The 16204-nt window shown below is 52.8% G+C and overlaps 2 protein-coding genes across 8 annotated transcripts in view; one reads left to right on the forward strand and one right to left on the reverse strand.

The window, feature by feature from the left end:
• Positions 1–1101, forward strand: part of Elavl3 (ELAV like RNA binding protein 3) — a 33996-nt gene extending 32895 nt beyond the window's left edge. The window contains exon 7 of one of the 3 annotated variants that reach the window (XM_075966554.1): positions 97–1101. In XM_075966554.1, coding sequence (XP_075822669.1) covers positions 97–448 — 352 coding nt within the window. In that variant the 3' untranslated portion in view covers positions 449–1101. The remainder of the gene's footprint in view (positions 1–96) is intronic. The other 2 variants (XM_075966553.1, XM_075966552.1) reach the window with 2 other exon arrangements.
• A 1608-nt stretch (positions 1102–2709) lies between these two features.
• Prkcsh (PRKCSH beta subunit of glucosidase II) lies at positions 2710–16188 on the reverse strand. 5 transcript variants are annotated; one of them, XM_075966549.1, is made up of 18 exons: positions 15899–16026; positions 15443–15592; positions 15166–15282; positions 14385–14480; positions 14232–14289; positions 12835–12952; positions 10708–10837; positions 9061–9145; positions 8638–8716; positions 8059–8145; positions 7558–7716; positions 7388–7484; positions 7033–7102; positions 6538–6627; positions 6022–6096; positions 5838–5937; positions 5604–5754; positions 2710–2979 (listed from the first exon to the last, which is right to left on the reverse strand). In XM_075966549.1, exons 2-17 carry the CDS (start codon positions 15516–15518, stop codon positions 5608–5610), a joined length of 1584 nt encoding a protein of 527 aa, XP_075822664.1. In that variant the 5' UTR covers positions 15519–15592; positions 15899–16026; the 3' UTR covers positions 2710–2979; positions 5604–5607. The 5 variants fall into 5 exon arrangements, with proteins under 5 accessions (XP_075822664.1, XP_075822661.1, XP_075822666.1 ...); XM_075966546.1 differs by lacking the exon at positions 2710–2979 and adding an exon at positions 4831–5145 and having other exon boundaries at positions 15899–16188; XM_075966551.1 differs by lacking the exon at positions 2710–2979 and adding an exon at positions 4831–5145 and having other exon boundaries at positions 7579–7716; positions 15895–16181.
• Positions 16189–16204: the final 16 nt, after the last annotated feature.

Consider the following 16204-nt stretch of genomic DNA (forward strand, 5'->3'; position numbering starts at 1 on the left):
TCTTACATACATAGCACACAGTATAGGGTTCTCCCAGTGGGGGGTGTCGGAGGCATGCTGGGGATCAGGGCAGAGCCCGCGTGACCCCCAAAGTAGTCCCCTGTCGCTCATCGCCAGGTTCTCCCCAATCGCCATCGATGGCATGAGTGGCCTGGCAGGTGTGGGCTTGTCCGGAGGCGCGGCAGGCGCTGGCTGGTGCATCTTCGTGTACAACCTGTCCCCGGAAGCTGATGAGAGCGTGCTGTGGCAGCTTTTCGGACCTTTTGGGGCAGTCACCAATGTCAAGGTCATCCGGGATTTCACCACCAACAAGTGCAAGGGCTTCGGCTTCGTCACCATGACCAACTACGACGAGGCAGCCATGGCCATCGCCAGCCTGAATGGCTACCGCCTGGGTGAGCGTGTGCTGCAGGTGTCCTTCAAGACCAGCAAGCAGCACAAGGCCTGAGCACTTACCGCCCTCCCTCCCTGGGCAGCAGAGAGAGAGAATGAGAGCGGGAGAGAGAGAGTGAGAAAGAGAGAGAAAGAGCGTGACCGCAAGAGCAGGAAGACCCACACACTTGCAAAAAACACCACAGGGTGAGCATCGGGATGGGGAGGGTCTGCAGGGAATCGAGGGGAGGGGTCCCCCATCCTCCCTGCTTTCCCCACCCAGCTGGGGCTTGTTCACTCTCTCGTCTTGGTTTGGTTCACGGTGATGGCTTTTGTTTCTTTTTTTGGCTAAAAACAAAAAGAAGAAAGCAGAGAGGAGACCCCCCCATCCCACCTCACCCTCTCCACCCTGCATGGGATGGCTCAGGGGACACAGCAGTGCTCCACCCAGGCCTCCTTTGCCCAGGCCTGTCCTATACCGAGAGAAAGGGGAGGGAACAGGTTTAAAAATCCCCAAAACAGCAAAAAACATGAAAGAGGGGTGTGGGCCTCCCCATCCCCGGCCCCAGTCCCTGGGCAGAATACAGGGAGCAGGGTTGGGGCAGGGTAGGAAGCAGAAACAAAACGAAAAAAAAGGGTGGGGTGGGGTGGGAGGGGAAGAAAAACTCTATTTTTGTAAAAAGGGAAAAAGACCTCGTGGAGAATTTTTACTGGGGATTCTTGAACTTGAAAAAAAAATCACAAAAAAAGACAAAAAAAAAAAAAAAAGAAACTATTTTGGCAAGTTATGTTTACCAACTAACTGGGGCGGGGGTGCAGGGAGCAGGGCTGAGGGTTTGAAAGTCCATAGGGCTGCCAGTGCGCGCGCACACACACACACACACACAGAGCCACAAGAAGACAGGAGGGACATATACTTGGACCTTGGAGACACAGATACAACAACACATACAGAAACATTTCAGGATACATTCAGGAAGGTGACCAAAGCCACAAGAGAGGATGGAGACACACGGACCCTTAGGGCTGTGTAGACATAGATACAGACATTGGCTGCTTGTCCACAAAACCATGTGACGTGTGAAAGCCACTGCCACAGATCCATTTGGACATAGGAATCTGGACACAAGTTTCCAAAGAGAGCCGGGACTGCCATCGGTTGGTGGACCTGGGTTCAGCCCAGCACTGCAGCAACCTGGAGCAGTGGTGCACAGCCCTCCTTCTTCCTAGTACTTGAGAGGTGGAGGCAGAAGATCAGGTCAAGACTAGCCTTGGCTACATAGTGAGTTTAGGTTAGCCTGGGCTATATAAGACCCTGTCTCAAAAAACAAAAACAAACAGGTCACCTAGAAACATACAACACCTAGGGACATACACCCATGTCCGCAGCATCCTACACGTCACCTAGATACATACAACACCTAGGGACATACAACACCTAGATACATACAACACCTAGATACATACAACACCTAGATACATACAACACCTAGATACATACAACACCTAGGGACATACAACACCTAGATACATACAACACCTAGGGACATACAACACCTAGATACATACAACACCTAGATACATACAACACCTAGATACATACAACACCTAGGGACATACAACACCTAGATACATACAACACCTAGGGACATACAACACCTAGGGACATACAACACCTAGATACACACAACACCTAGATACATACAACACCTAGGGACATACAACACCTAGATACATACAACACCTAGGGACATACAACACCTAGGGACATACAACACCTAGGGACATACAACACCTTGGGACATACACCCATGTCCACAGCATCCTACAGGCCCAGACAAGACGTTCCTACTGGAGACCCTGACCCAGTTACTTCCTCCAGCCAGGCTGGTCCAGCCACTTCTCCCTGGGCCCCCAATAAGCCCCAGCCCCAGGTTCTCTGCACAGACTCCTTAGCCCACCAGGGGCCTCCCTGCTGCCCACACATATGGCGTCCATGCATCCAAACACACAATACCTCGTTCTACTTTGGCATCACCGTGGGCTGGAGGGGGCTCTCACTCCCCACAACACTGAGGCCAAAGGACCCCCTGCCCCTGGGACTCAGCCCCCCTGGGTCCAAGGGGAGGTCTGCAGTCTCCTCCCTCAACTAGGGCCAGTGTGCTCCCCACTGCAGCAAGCACCCAGAACATCCCCCAGACCCAGGGGTGTCCCCCACCCCTTCCCATCAGCGTGTCACCTTTTGATTGTTGGGTTTTTTCGTCTTTCTGGACTGTGGGGGAACCATGGATGCAGCCTTCATGAGCCCCGGCCCTGGCTTCTGACTGAATTTTGCATCCATAACCCCACACTCTTTTTATTCTTTTATGCAAGTTCCAACAGAAGCCACAGGCTGGAGCCCCTGGGAGCCCCAAACCTTCAACCCATCCCTCAGTGGGCCCAGTCACAACTGAGAATCGTGAAGCCCTGCCCCGCCCCGCCCTCTAGTTCTAGTTGCTTTCTTCTGGTGTCCTCTGCGTTTGGTGTCTGGCCATGGCCCCATCTGAGCGTCCAACTCTCTCTCCCCACCCCTCCTGGTGTTGTTCTTAACCGTCTGTGGAATTTCTGCTGCAAGGAACAAAAAGAAAAAAAAATTAAAAAAAGACCAAAAAATAAAAAAACGGAAAAAAAAAAGAAAGAAAACTCAAACAGAAGATGAAATATAGCAACAGGAAAGAAAGGAAAAAAGACAAAAACACACACAAAGACAATTTAAAAACAAAAAAAAAGGAAAAAAAGATAAACTGTCACCAGTTAACTTTCTCGTACTTTTTTGCTGAATTTAGCTTCATGTAGTTTTAACTTATTGCTATGTTAACTATTTATTACCCTTGTTGGCCTGTAAGGACCTTTGTGTATATTTCTGTTCTTTCATTGGTTTGCAAGTTGAAGGAAGATGTCCCTTTTCTTTCAGTTTTGCTGAGATGTGGTTATGCCTAATTTATTTATAAAAAGGGGAAGTGGAGTCATTAAAGTAATAATTATTAATAACAGTAATGGTAGCGGAGTGCCCCCTGGGGTGCCGTGGGCTCCCCACAGCTGTTGGTGCCCAGGGCCTCTCAATGGGTTTGTTTTGCTATTGTCTTGAGAGGTTTTTCTGTCTATTTAGCTGGTGAACTCTAGCTTGCTCATGATACACCGAACCTATTTATTCTGGTGGTTTCTAAGTCTGCCCTAATCCTCCCCATCCCTCCCAGCAGGACAGGGACTCCCCACCTCCAGGAGGGTGCAACCCCTTCTTTCCCTGCTGTTTCTGGGGTCTCCCCCTGCCTTCCACACATGCTGGAGGCATCCGAGCAATAAGGGCTGGGTTTGTCCCCCACCCTGGGGGGAGGGCTAGCTCTGAAGAGGGGGCTTCTCCCCCCACCCCCTCCCACCAAGGCCTAGGTCCCTGCTGTCCCCAAGACTGGGAGGAGGGGACTTTTTTTCTAAGATACAAGCTTAGCCCAGCTAGCCCCCCTCCCTGAAGGCCAGTCCCCCAGGAGGGCCAGGCCAAGGACTCCCAGGGAGAGGAGCCCTTGGGTCTTCCAAAATCCCTGGGGGGTCACGGGCAGGGCCAGTGGGAATGGGGCTTAGCCCCTCCAACCCTTCCTTCATCCTGTTTATTGGGAAAGTTTCAAACCATGACAGAGTCCATGTTGGAGGTGATATAAAGAACTGTAGAAAAAAAAAAAACTAAAAAAACCAAACCTCAACCCAAACCCACAAACACTTCAAGTTGCGTTTAGACTATTTATTACCGAGATTCCAGGCCTGGCCGCGGTAACTGACTTTTACATGGAATTGTTTAATTATTTGTACTTTTCATGCCAGAGAATAAAAAGTTCAGAATCTTAAGTCTCAGGTGATTTGTGGGCAGGGGTGGGCAGGTCTGTGTGCTGGGACCCCCAGGAAAGGATGCCATCCCTCCCTGGGCTGGGATCTCCACTCCCCATGGGAGACTCAGGAAGCTGACAACAGTCTACTGTCTACCGATTGCTGGGGGCCTGGGGGCCTTCGCTGTCAGTTGGATTGCGGTGCTGCAAGAGGCTGCACCTGCTGCTTCCCTCGGTGTAAACTGCAGCTGCGACACCACACCTGACAGTTCAAGAGTCCAATCCATCACGGCAGGAAGGCGTGGCAGGAGCTTGAAGTTGCTGGCACTGCAGCCAGGAAGCAGAGATGGCTGCAGGAGCTAAGGTACACGTCACCAAGCCTTGACCTCTGCTCCTTCTCTGTAACTACAGCCAGGTCTGTCTCCTAGGCAACTCCAGACCCTGCTAAGTTGACAGCAGTACCCCCCACCTTCCACATCTGCCTCCTGTTCACACCCCAAAATAAAGGCATGCTGGCCCATGCCCTGAGCGACTGAGGAAGGAGACAGCCTGAGGCTGGCCTCAACTATATAGACCAACGGGGAAAAAAGGCACACACAGCCAATACGGACGAGTCACATTTATTGTTCTGAGGTCACGTGTGAGGTGATCCACTCATCTCCTACCAGCTGGGAAGGCAGGGGTGAGGTGGAGCAGAGATTAACTCCCACCCAAAAATCCAAGGAGGGTGAGCTCCTTTATCCATCTCTGGAGGCCCCTGGGGCCTCAGCAATATGGATGGCTTGGCTAGCCTGGGCCAGAAGCAGGGCTTAGAGCACCACGGGGTTCCTGCTACCTGGAGAACAGCCAGGAACCCTGGGTAGGCAGGCCTTGGTCCATAGACTGCGGGATCAGTAGACAGGTTTCAGGCCTTGAAGTTCTAGGGTGGAAGACAGAATTAGAAAGACGGAGGGCCCAGGACATGGGCTGGTGCAAAAGCAAGCACCAGCACTGGAAACCTAAATTATTTCTGGAAGATGTGGCTCAGCTGGCAGACTGTGTGCCTAGCACAGAAAGCCCTGGGTCAGTCGTCAGTACCTCGTACACTGGGCGTGGTGGGTGGCACAGTGGGCAGGACTGACAAATGCTCAAGGCCAGTATGGACTACACAATATACTATCTTTTTTGTTTTCGAAACAGGGTTTCTCTGTTTCTTTGGAGCCTGTCCTGGAACTCTACAGAGTGAGTTCTAGGAAAGCCAAGCAAGAATACACAGAGAAATGAAACCCTATCTCGAGAAACTATGAATGAATGAAAGAGAGAGAGAGATAGTCAGGAGCACAGGTTAAGAAAGTAGCAACACCCACACTAGAGCAGACAGAGATCCAGCCTCCTTACCAGGCTACAGCTCATCATGGTCTCCCTCAGTGGGTGCTTCTGGTGGTGGTTCTGGGCAGGCTGCTGGTGTCATCAGCTCCATGAGGTACTCACAGCGACTGGGCTCCGTGGTACTGGTCACCACAGTCTCTTTGCCACACAGCAGGCGCACCTGGGGACAGGGACAGAGCAGGAGCGATGCTGGTCTGGTCTGGGCTGGTCCAGGCCCAGGTCCCCACAGCCCAGGTCACTCACTGTGGTTGAGCGGTTGGGGCCCTGCCAGCAGCCGGTGCCCTGCTCATACTTCATGGCACTGAACTTGTCATGATCGGGGCCAGCCCACGAGCCCCATGTGCTATGGGAGAGAGCAGGGGTGCTGAGTGCCTGGAAAGTGGGTGGTTGGGGGCAGGGTAAGGGCAACAAATCTCAACCCACTCACCCAAGGTTGGTCGGAGAGCCCCCATGTTTGGGTTTCTGGGAGACCAGTTTGAAGGGGCAAAGCCGGTAGATGTACCTAAGGGCGGGGAGAAGAGTTGCTGAGTGACAGGCTTGACAGGTTTGGGGACCCTAGGTACCTCAAAGCCCTTCCCAGTCTCCTCGGTATCCAGGCAGACAGGTGGCTCACTGGCACTTCAATGCCCACTGACCCCTGGACCCTGCCTGTGTTCCCTTCTGGAGACAGGGTTCACATAGCCCAGGCTGACCTCAAACATGCTCAAGTAACTGAGACTGGCCTTGAACTTATGATCCTCCTTACACCCACTTCGAGCATGTGCCACTATGCCCAGTTTCATGAGGTGCTGGGGATGGAGCCCAGACTCAACTTGAGGTCCTCCTGCCTCAGTCCCCCAGTGATGCGATCTCAGATAGGTACTACAACTCTTGTTCGCCCAGTGCCCTCCTCCCCTGTATCTTGCCCCTCCCCACCCATCCCCCGACCAGTGCCAGGATGTACTCATTGGTTGTGAGCTCGTAGCATTGGCTGTAGAGGTACGCAAACTCTCCGTGGGGACCGAAGTCAAAGGAGATCTCTTGTTCCAAACTCCTGGAAAAGCAGATCCGATGGTGAAGGGGGGCAAGGACATGAGAGCCCCACACAGAAGGGTCCGAGGAAAGGGGGTGTAAGGATATGAGAGCCCCACACAGAAGAGTCCAGGGGAAGGGGGTGTAAGGATATGAGAACCCCACAAGAAGGGTCCGGGGGAAGGGGGTACAAGGACACGAGATCCCCACACAGAAGGGTCCAGGGGAAGGGGGTGTAAGGATATGAGAGCCCCACACAGAAGGGTTCGGGCAAAGTGAGGACACGAGAGCCCACACAGTAGGCCCAGCTGTATGTATGGTGGATAGACACAGGTTGTGCTTGGAGCCCTGCAAGAACCAGGCTGACACCTCCTCCAAGGAGCCGGCAGTAGACGGTCACCGGGCAGGAGGCGGCCTTGGGGCTCACCTGATGGACTCCTCCATCTCTTTCAAGGACCGTTCGGCTTCCTCAAACTTATTCCGGGCCTCTTGTGCAGCTGAGGGATGGGAGATGAGAGTGGGCCCCAGTTCCATGAAAAACCCAGAATGGGCCCCACAGAGAATGTGAAGGATAGGCCGACCAGCGCAGAGTGAACCTCCTGTCGCTGGCTCTCTAGAGTACAGGCCAGGGCTCCTGGGAGCCCGCAGGTTCCCGCCCTGTTGTGCACGTTTTACAAACAAGTGCGGCCCATGAGGAGGGAGGACTCGGGATAGAAACAGTAACTCCCAGCAACACGGGCACTACAGGGCCAGGGGTCCCTTCCCAGCAGGTCCCCACTCACCATCGATGACAGCCTGTGCCTCCTCATCATAGGGTGGCATCTTTTCCTCCTCAGTGGGGCTGGCAGGCTGTGGGGGTTGTAGAGGGGCTGGGGCCTCCTGGGGAGGGGGCAGGGTCCAGTTAGCAGGCAGCCCCAGCCACCCATCTGCCCACCATTCTCCCAACACAAACCTTGGGTTTCTCCCCCTGCACCTCCTCTTCTTCCTCCTCCTCCTCTTCCTCTTCTGGCTCCTCCTCCTCCTCTTCTGTAGGTGGCAACACTGGTAGCTGCTCCTCTTTGGGCTCAATCACATCCGGAGCAGAAGGGGCAGGAACATCAGTGGGCAGCACCTGGCTCCCAGGATTGTAGAGGCCAATGCTGAGACCTCAAGGCTGGAGAACACTAGTTCCCAAGTCTGGGAGGGTTGGCCTCCATGGAGGACCGGGGACCAGCACGGGAGATGATTTTTTTTTTTTTTTTTTTTTGGTTTTTCGAGACAGGGTTTCTCTGTGGCTTTGGAGCCTGTCCTGGAACTAGCTCTGTAGACCAGGCTGGTCTCGAACTCACAGAGATCCACCTGCCTCTGCCTTCCGAGTGCTGGGATTAAAGGCGTGCGCCACCATCGCCCGGCTGAGATGATATTTTTGTGAGGGGTTGGGGATAGGACCACTTCCCTTCCTTTTCCCACAAACCTCAGAGCGGTACTTGTCCCTGACGGCAGCCCAGACACGGTCATAGAAGGAGGTAGAGTCAATCTCTGTGTCCCCACTGAGAAGGGCCTGTGTGCATTGGGGTAGGGTCAGGGTTAGGGCCCCCAGAGGCCCACACACCCTGCCACTTACAATTAGGGACCAGGCCATAGCAGATGGGTCAGGTACTATATGACCAGGAGGGACAACCCAGGCCTGAAGGAGGTCCCAGGGGTTGGGAAGTAAGGGGACATCAAGACAAGACACAGGTATACAGAGGCACAGTGCCAGAGTGTGCTGCACTCTAAGCAAAGGTCCAGAAGGGGCAGGGAAGGACCTGGTTTGCAGCAGAGATGGTAGAAGGGCAGAGCCAGGGATGGCAGGCAGAGAGAAAGACAGACTCCTACTTTGAGCAACAAGCAGAAGGTAAGTGGGATGAACAAGCCTGGGGAACAGGTGCCATGCTGCCCTGGTACCAGTCTAGGGTTCTACCAGGCAGCCACAAGGAGCTCTCCCCAGAGGAGGCCTACCTTGACCCTCTCACCCTGAATTCACTCTAGGCCAAGGATAGGCTTGGGGTACCTGGGCCTCCTCTTCCGATAGCACTGCATCCCCATCTGTGTCCAGCTCCGGGTGAGTCTGTAGCTCTGCCACCGAGACCCTATGTACAGAAAAGGAAGGGGGAGGCTTCTGTGGGATCTCTACACGTGTGAGGGCTGGGATGGGAGGGGCAGGGCCCAGCCACTTCCCACCCTCCCCTATAAGAGACCTAACTCTAAAGAGAGCCAAGGCAGAGCGGGTCCTAGACAACACCTACACCCTAGCCCTTCCATCTGCTTCTGCCCCACATGCCCAATGGTAGTGACAGCTCTCATCTGCCACTGCAAGGCTCCAGAGGCTGAGACAGGAGGACTATAAACCTGAGACCAGACTGGCTACCTGACGCGTCCAAGGCCAGGCTAGTCAGACTTGGGTGAGGAACTCTCAGTGGGCAGTTACACTTACACCCCATCCTCGTTGTCATCCAGTTCCTGGAAGGCACTGGCTGCCAGCTCCTGTTCCCGCCGGACCTTGGCAGTAGCTTGCTGCTCTGTAGAGGGGGGTATTCTGTCATGCTGTACCATAAGTGGCCAAATCCCATCACCCCCAAAACCTGCACGGAGTCCCACCGTGAGAGCAGTCTTACACTGAGCACTGGGGACACGACCCTGGATTTAACAAAGGTCTGTGTCCTCTGGAGGGAGGAAGAATTTGGGAACAAGCTAAGTAAGTGAAGGGCCACCAAGATGGTTCAGCAGGTACAGAAGCTTGTCACCAAGCCTGACAAACTGAGCCCCACAAGATGGGTACTGACTTCTACATGTGCACCATGGCACACACATACAAACAGATGTAAAATGGGGAACGGCTGATGCCTATGAGCTGAGGAGGTGGGGAAAAGGCAAGTGGAGGCCTGGGCCGGGAAAATGGGACAGTGGAGGGAGGAAGCAAGACTGAGTCAGCAGATGTGTCCAGACCCCTGCCAGGGACAGACACTGCAAGAGCTCTAAGCAGCTGGCAGAAGAGCAATGTTTTCCTTCACACCTGGCTGGGCTGGAATTCTTAATCTATTTCCTAAGGGCTAGAACAACAGTCTCCAAGGCCCGGCTCCTTCTTTATAATTCATTCATTTATTAGAGACACGATCTCACTTATGTAGGCCAAGTTTGTCTGGTATTTATAGTCCTCCTGCCTCAACCTCCCAGAGCTGGGATGACAGTTGTTGTGGCTGATGGAACAAGTGTAACCAAATCTAAGATCAAGGTTGGGGCTCTACAGAAGAGTCTCCAGTGACCTCAGGAGGACGGCATCTCCTCAGAGGTGGTCAGGTCATGTCAGAAAACACATGCATGTATCTAAGTTCATACTCTGTGTAGGCTGAAGGCTTAGCACAGCAGTGCACAGCATTAGGGCCCCTGGTGAGGGGCCGGGCAAGGGTGGGCCAAACAGGATCAAGGCGCTACATCAGCCTCTACTACCACAAGGGAGCCACACATTGCTGAGAGGTCAAAGGTCTTCAATTTGGGCTTGAGATTCCTGGAGGGAAGGTTCTAGGCACCAGACAAAATGCAAACAGAAATTTGTAGAGAAGGATCTTGCATCCAAGGCTACAAATTATTCTTACAGCTTTCCTAACTGATGGCCAATACAAAGTTAACTAGGCACACAAAGAAATAAGCAATCATGCTAAGAAACAAAATCACCGAGTGCAGAACATGGCGAGACACACATTTCAAATCCAGCACTTGCGAGGTAGAGCAGGTGGACCCTTAGGAGTTCAAGGCCAGTCTAGTCTACACACAGTTCCAGACCATGTCTCAAAACATACCAACAAAGAAAAGCAAGCAAACAAATCAAAACATAAATAATCCAGGCATAGTAGTACATCTCTGTAATCCTGGCATCTAACATATAGAAACGGGAAGATTAGGGTTTCTAGGTCTTCCTCGTCTACATAAAAAAACTACAGCAGCCTGAGCCACATGAGACCCTGCCTCAAAAGGAAAGATGAGATGAGTGTAGCTCAGAGGTAGAGCTCTTGGCCAGCAGGAATTAGACCTCCCAGCCCTGGTTCCTCTCTGGTCAGAGCTACAGTGCTGACCCACAGCATACCTTCCCACAGCTTCCGGTGCTGCTCTTTGGCCTCCTTCTCTGGCTTCTCTGCTTCTTCCTTTGCTAACCGCAGCATCTCTACCTGGTCTTCTAGAGACTTCTTTCCAGCCTGCAGTTCAAGCAACTTACCCTGGAAGGAGAGAAGGTGAGAGGCCAGCTCTGCTTAGGCCTGGTCCTCTCTTTGTCAAGTGCCTCTGTTTCCCAAGATCATTCCGAAATGCCTGCACCACAGTGTATCCCTACTTTACTCTGGTCCCCTTGATGTTCTGTGTGCCATCAGCCCCTCCCTCAGTCCCACCTGTCACATGTCTATCATCTAAACTTTACCCCCGCCTTTTTCTTTGAGGAGGGAGACATGTGGCAGTCAGATGACAACTCAGAGGAAATAAGTTTTCTCCTGTCCTGGGAAACAAACTCAGGTCATTAGGCTTGGTGGCCAAGGGTTTTTACCCACTGAGCCATCTCAACCCCCACACCCTGCCATCCTGAAACTCAAGAATAAGATTCAGACCCCTCCACCTGGAACACTTTCCATGGCTGGTGTGAATTACCTACAGATCTCCAATAATATGGCCCTTCCTCCAGGAAATCCTCTTCATTTCCTGCCCCTAAGATGGGTGACCACGCAGAAAGCTCTGGATGCCCTGAGGTCCCTGAATGCCTCTACCCAGGAGCAAGGAGAGACCTTTCTAACGACCTAGATCTAACATTCCCAAGGCAGGTGCAGGTCTGGTTCTAACCTGCATAGCACCAGGTACACCTTGGGTATCTATTTATGTTCTGAGAAGCAACAGGGGTGGGAGTGCAGAACAAGGGTGGAACACTTGCAGAGAATCCCCCAGTGAGGGGCTGGGGTGTGGCTCAGGGGTAGAGCCCCTGCATAGAATCCCCCAGTGAGGGGCTGGGGCGTGGCTCAGTGATGGAGCCCCTGCATAGAATCCCCCAGTGAGGGGCTGGGGCGTGGCTCAGGGGTAGAGCCCCTGCCTAGAATCCCCCAATGAGGGGCTGGGGCGTGGCTCAGGGGTAGAGCCCTGCCTAGAATCCCCCAGTGAGGGGCTGGGGCGTGGCTCAGGGGTAGAGCCCCTGCCTAGAATCCCCCAGTGAGGGGCTGGGGCGTGGCTCAGGGGTAGAGCCCTGCCTAGAATCCCCCAGTGAGGGGCTGGGGTGTAGCTCAGCAGTGGCAGAACTCCATTAGACAGCCTGGGGTTGTGGCTCACTACTAGAGCACCTGCCTAGCTTATAAGGCCCTGGGTTCCAGCCTCATGTGTGCATGGTGCTGCACACCTTTGAAACTCTGAGGCCGGCCTTGTCTACATAGGAAATTCCAGGCAGGTCAGGGCTATATAGTGATGCCATCTCAACAAATAAATCAATTCAAAGACAACAAAAAGGGCCCCAGGCAAGCTCTGGTGTAGAGGTACAGAGAGGCCTCCCACAAAGTGTTATGGTGTGATGCTTTTCTACCAGGGTCAGGACCCCTCAGCCTGACCTCTCACCAGGATCTTCTCATCTCCCCTGAAAGGAAATGACCTCAACACTTGGCTTCCCTAGATCCCCCGAATTTGAAAGGGCAATCACTGTCCACTGAACGAAGCAGGGCCTTCCAGCCTCCTCAATTCAGAGAGATTCTCCAGTCACGGGGGTAGGAGAGAAGAGCCTGGGATCTTTTGTGGACAGGAACAGTCTGGAGTCCTGTCTCAGTGTACTGGAAGCACCTCCCAGGCAGCGCTGCTGCTGAGCCGTGGTGAGTCAAGCCAGTGGTGGGCAAGGGAGGGAGACACACAAGCCCAAGAATCCTCGAGTGCCTACCGTACTCATTCAATCAAACAGTTTCTACTGACATTTAACTGAGGGATTTCCCCAGAACTAAGGTGTCACGAACCACCAGCCTGTTAGAGTCAGTGAGGCAGGGGTACAAAGAGATGTTCTTCCTGTCTCCAGGAGTTAACACTTCTGGCTCGTAATCTGATAGCCTCTTATCTGGGAAGTGCTCAGTCCACCACTCATAAAGGAAGACATAGGCTCATCACAGCCCAGAGTCAAGTGTATACCCACGTGCATTTACCCACCCATCACTCAAGGACCCCAGGCCCAGGTCCTACTAATGCATCTCTCTGGGTCCCTCACCTGTTTCTCTTCCCGGGCTGTCTTCCACTCCTCAATGAGCATCTGCTTGAGGCGGAAGCCCTCTCGGGTGACCTCAGCCAGCTGCTGCAGGGACTCTTTTTCCTTACGACCCTTCTCTCTGGAGTAGAAACACAAGTTCCACTAAAGACACTCAAGACCCAGCAGAATTGCCTTTTCCAGAAGGGCCTGAGTCACCTGCAAGCTCCACCCCCAACCCCACGAACAATGCTAAGAAAGGTAAGACACAGAAAGAGCCCTCTTCAACCTGCCTCTCCAAATTCTTTTTGACCAGAGGCCTCAGTTCTGTCCTTAAGAAGCTGGACAGTGTGCATAGCCTGCCCATCCTTGGGATTACAGACAGAGCAGAAGTAGTGGGGAATGAATGGGCTTGGAAGCTAGCCCTCAAACTGACAAAGAGGCTCAGGCCAGTAATGGTGATGCACACCTTTAATCCCAGCACTTGGGAAGCAGAGGCCAGCCTAGTCTACAGAGTGAGTTCCAGGACAGCCAGAGCTACAAAGAGAAACCTTGTTTCAAAAGGGGGGGGGGGAAGAAATTAAAAACAAACAAACAAGTGGGGGTGGGAAAAAATAAACCAAATATTGAGAATATTGACCCAATCAGAGCCCAAGTAGTTGTGAACCAGACACAAATCCAGTTGCTTCTCTTCCTGCACTGATTTTCTCCCTTTTTCCCTAGGTTTTTTGAAACAGGTCTCTAGAAGCCCATGCTTCAGACTCACTGTATAATCAAAGACTCTTGAGCTCCTAATCCTCCTACCTCCACCTCCCAAGTGCTGTGATTATAGGCCTACACGCCTGTCCTAGCACCATCTCCCAACTAATAAACAATCTCAAGTAAACAAGTAAACAATCTCAACTGCTTCACAGCTGGAGGGAATTCTGGTAATTAGAGTTCCCAAGGGGCATGACCAGTGGACTCACAAAAGGACAAAAGGAGCCAAGATGGTGTAGGCTTGAAAGTGCAGCATTAGGTTAAGGGAGGAGGTGCTTGAGGCCAGGCTGATGGGGCACACTGAGGGAGGGCTATCTCTAACAAAGAAAGGAGGGGCTGGACAGACTTCACTTGCTGCTCTTCTAGAGGCCCTCAATTCGACTGGTAACTGCAGCTCCTGGGGAGATCAGACACCCCCTTCTGACCTCTGTAGCCGACATGCATGTGGGTGGCATATACTCTACCTGCCTCCCCCCAAAAAAGATAAAAATAAACCTCCTTTCAAGTGCTGGGACTGGAGGTCTGTGCCACCACACCCAGCAAATAAAAATTAATCTTAATAAGTAAAGTAAGAAAAAAAAAAGACAATGAACCAGCCAGACTTCCAAGTAGAATGTGGCAAGAGCCAGGGAACCCAGGGTGCCACACCGCTACCCACCCACCTGCAGGTGTTCTCGCAGACACGGCCACTGTTGTACTCATCTGTCCCATCGCAGCAATCTGAGGTAGAGGTGAGAGCAAAGATCAGAGAGGGCAGGGTCTCCTCCAGCTGGCCCCTGCCTCCTTCCCCAGATCCCCAGAGTACCCTCACTTACCACACACCCCATCGTTAACCCGGCTGGAGGGGATGTACAAGGGCTTATACCCAGTGTTGGTGCAGTGGAAACTGCCATTGGGGCAAGCGGCTGTGCCTGCAGAGAAAGAGAGTTTGCTGAATGTGTTCCAAGCCAGACACGTCTCATCTATTCATAGAAAGCATGAGAAAAACAGGTGGAAGTTGGCTGTGGTGGTGAATATCTGTAATCCCAGCATCTGGGAGATAAAAAGCAGGGTCGGTAGTTCAAGGTCATTCTCAGCTACCAACACGTTCGAGGCCAGCGTGGGTTATATAAGAGTGTCTGCAAAACAAAATATACCAAGGACCAAGGGAAGAAACTATCTTCAGAGGCCTGCAACAGAACCTTCCAGTCTTCCGCAGCTTCTCCTAAGGCAACCCACCCCCAACTCCTCCTTAGCCTTCACCAGTACAATGCCATTCAGCCTTACTCCCCCTCCCACCTCTGAGAGGTGTCTGTGTTGGCTTTTCCTGGCCAGAGACCTTACCTCCTCCTGGAAGCTAGTCCTGGGTCCCACAATGCCATCTGCTGACTTGGTCATAAACCTGAACATATATTCTTTTACTTGGGAATGAAACCAGAGACCGAAACCTACAAATTCTATCAATGAGCTAACCCAAGCCAACAGGGATCTCACTCCTGTCCTTCCTTCTGTTCACTGAGCGGAGAGCAACGGGAAGATGGGACCCTAATCCTTACGGGGCATCTGCTCTCGGCAGGCTTTTTGAACGGGCAATGAGGAGATGCAGCAAAAGCTCACCAGGTTCATCTGAGCCATCCTTGCAGTCGCAGTAATCATCGTTCACCTGATCAAATGGGATGGTGGCTGTGCCGTCCAAACACGTGAAAGGCTTAGATTCGTCATAGAAGTGATGATCTGGGGAGGAGAACAAGAGGCTCTGCCCAGATCTTCTTAAATAAATGAATAAATACTACCTCTGTCCTACCCATTCACCAGTGGAAATGTTATGGGAAACTGAGGCAAAGGGAGGAAAATGCCCCTCCCGACCACCAGGCTATACACAAAGAGGACTCACTGCTGAGGGAAACACCCCGGGGTCTCTTAACCTCCACCGCCCAGCAGAGGGGTAACAGAAGCAGTAGCAGCAACATCCCGTCCGGGCCGAGACCGGAAGTGTGTTCTGCGGCAGGAAGCAGGCTGCAGGAAGATGTGCTATGTCCTCTCACTGTAGGAAAGGATGAAGCATCAGGTCATTGAGAGGGGTGCTTATCCAAAACTGGACTCACCACTGCTTCCCGGAAAGGAGGGCTCAACTGGCTGCCGAGCTGGAGGTGCAGGGCTAGGGGGTCTCCTCAATCCAAGCCAGTGGAAGTCTCAAAGGGAACTCAAAATCCTAGTTCTCTATAACGGGGTGAAGTGGGCAGCTCCCGCCAATGGACCCAAAGGATTTACAATCCCTCCACACCACCCTCCCTAATGCAATCTATAAGAAATTAGGGTGCCTTCCTCCCATTGCTACTTCATCACCTACACGAGGCCGAGACAAAGGTCAAGAGCCACCGCACCAGTCTGGCTGAGCAGCCACGGTTCCTGCAGCCGAAAGAAAACGGAACGCTCTAGGATGCGTCACTTCCGTTTTGCCCGCCACGCTTGGGTAAAGGCAACTCGAGGACGCCATGTTGGGAGTGGCAGGGGTGCGGGTGCCGCAGCTGAGGCGGCCATCTTGAGTGGGAACATGAAGACGGCCTTCGAGAGAACGGATCGGAAGTCTAGCGCTTAATGGCGGCGCAATGTGCCTCCATCTTGGGAGTGGCGCGTCTCGGTGGGGGGGGACACG

This window comes from Microtus pennsylvanicus, chromosome 3 (genome assembly GCF_037038515.1).
Source record: "Microtus pennsylvanicus isolate mMicPen1 chromosome 3, mMicPen1.hap1, whole genome shotgun sequence".
Classification (NCBI taxonomy): Eukaryota; Metazoa; Chordata; class Mammalia; order Rodentia; family Cricetidae; genus Microtus; species Microtus pennsylvanicus.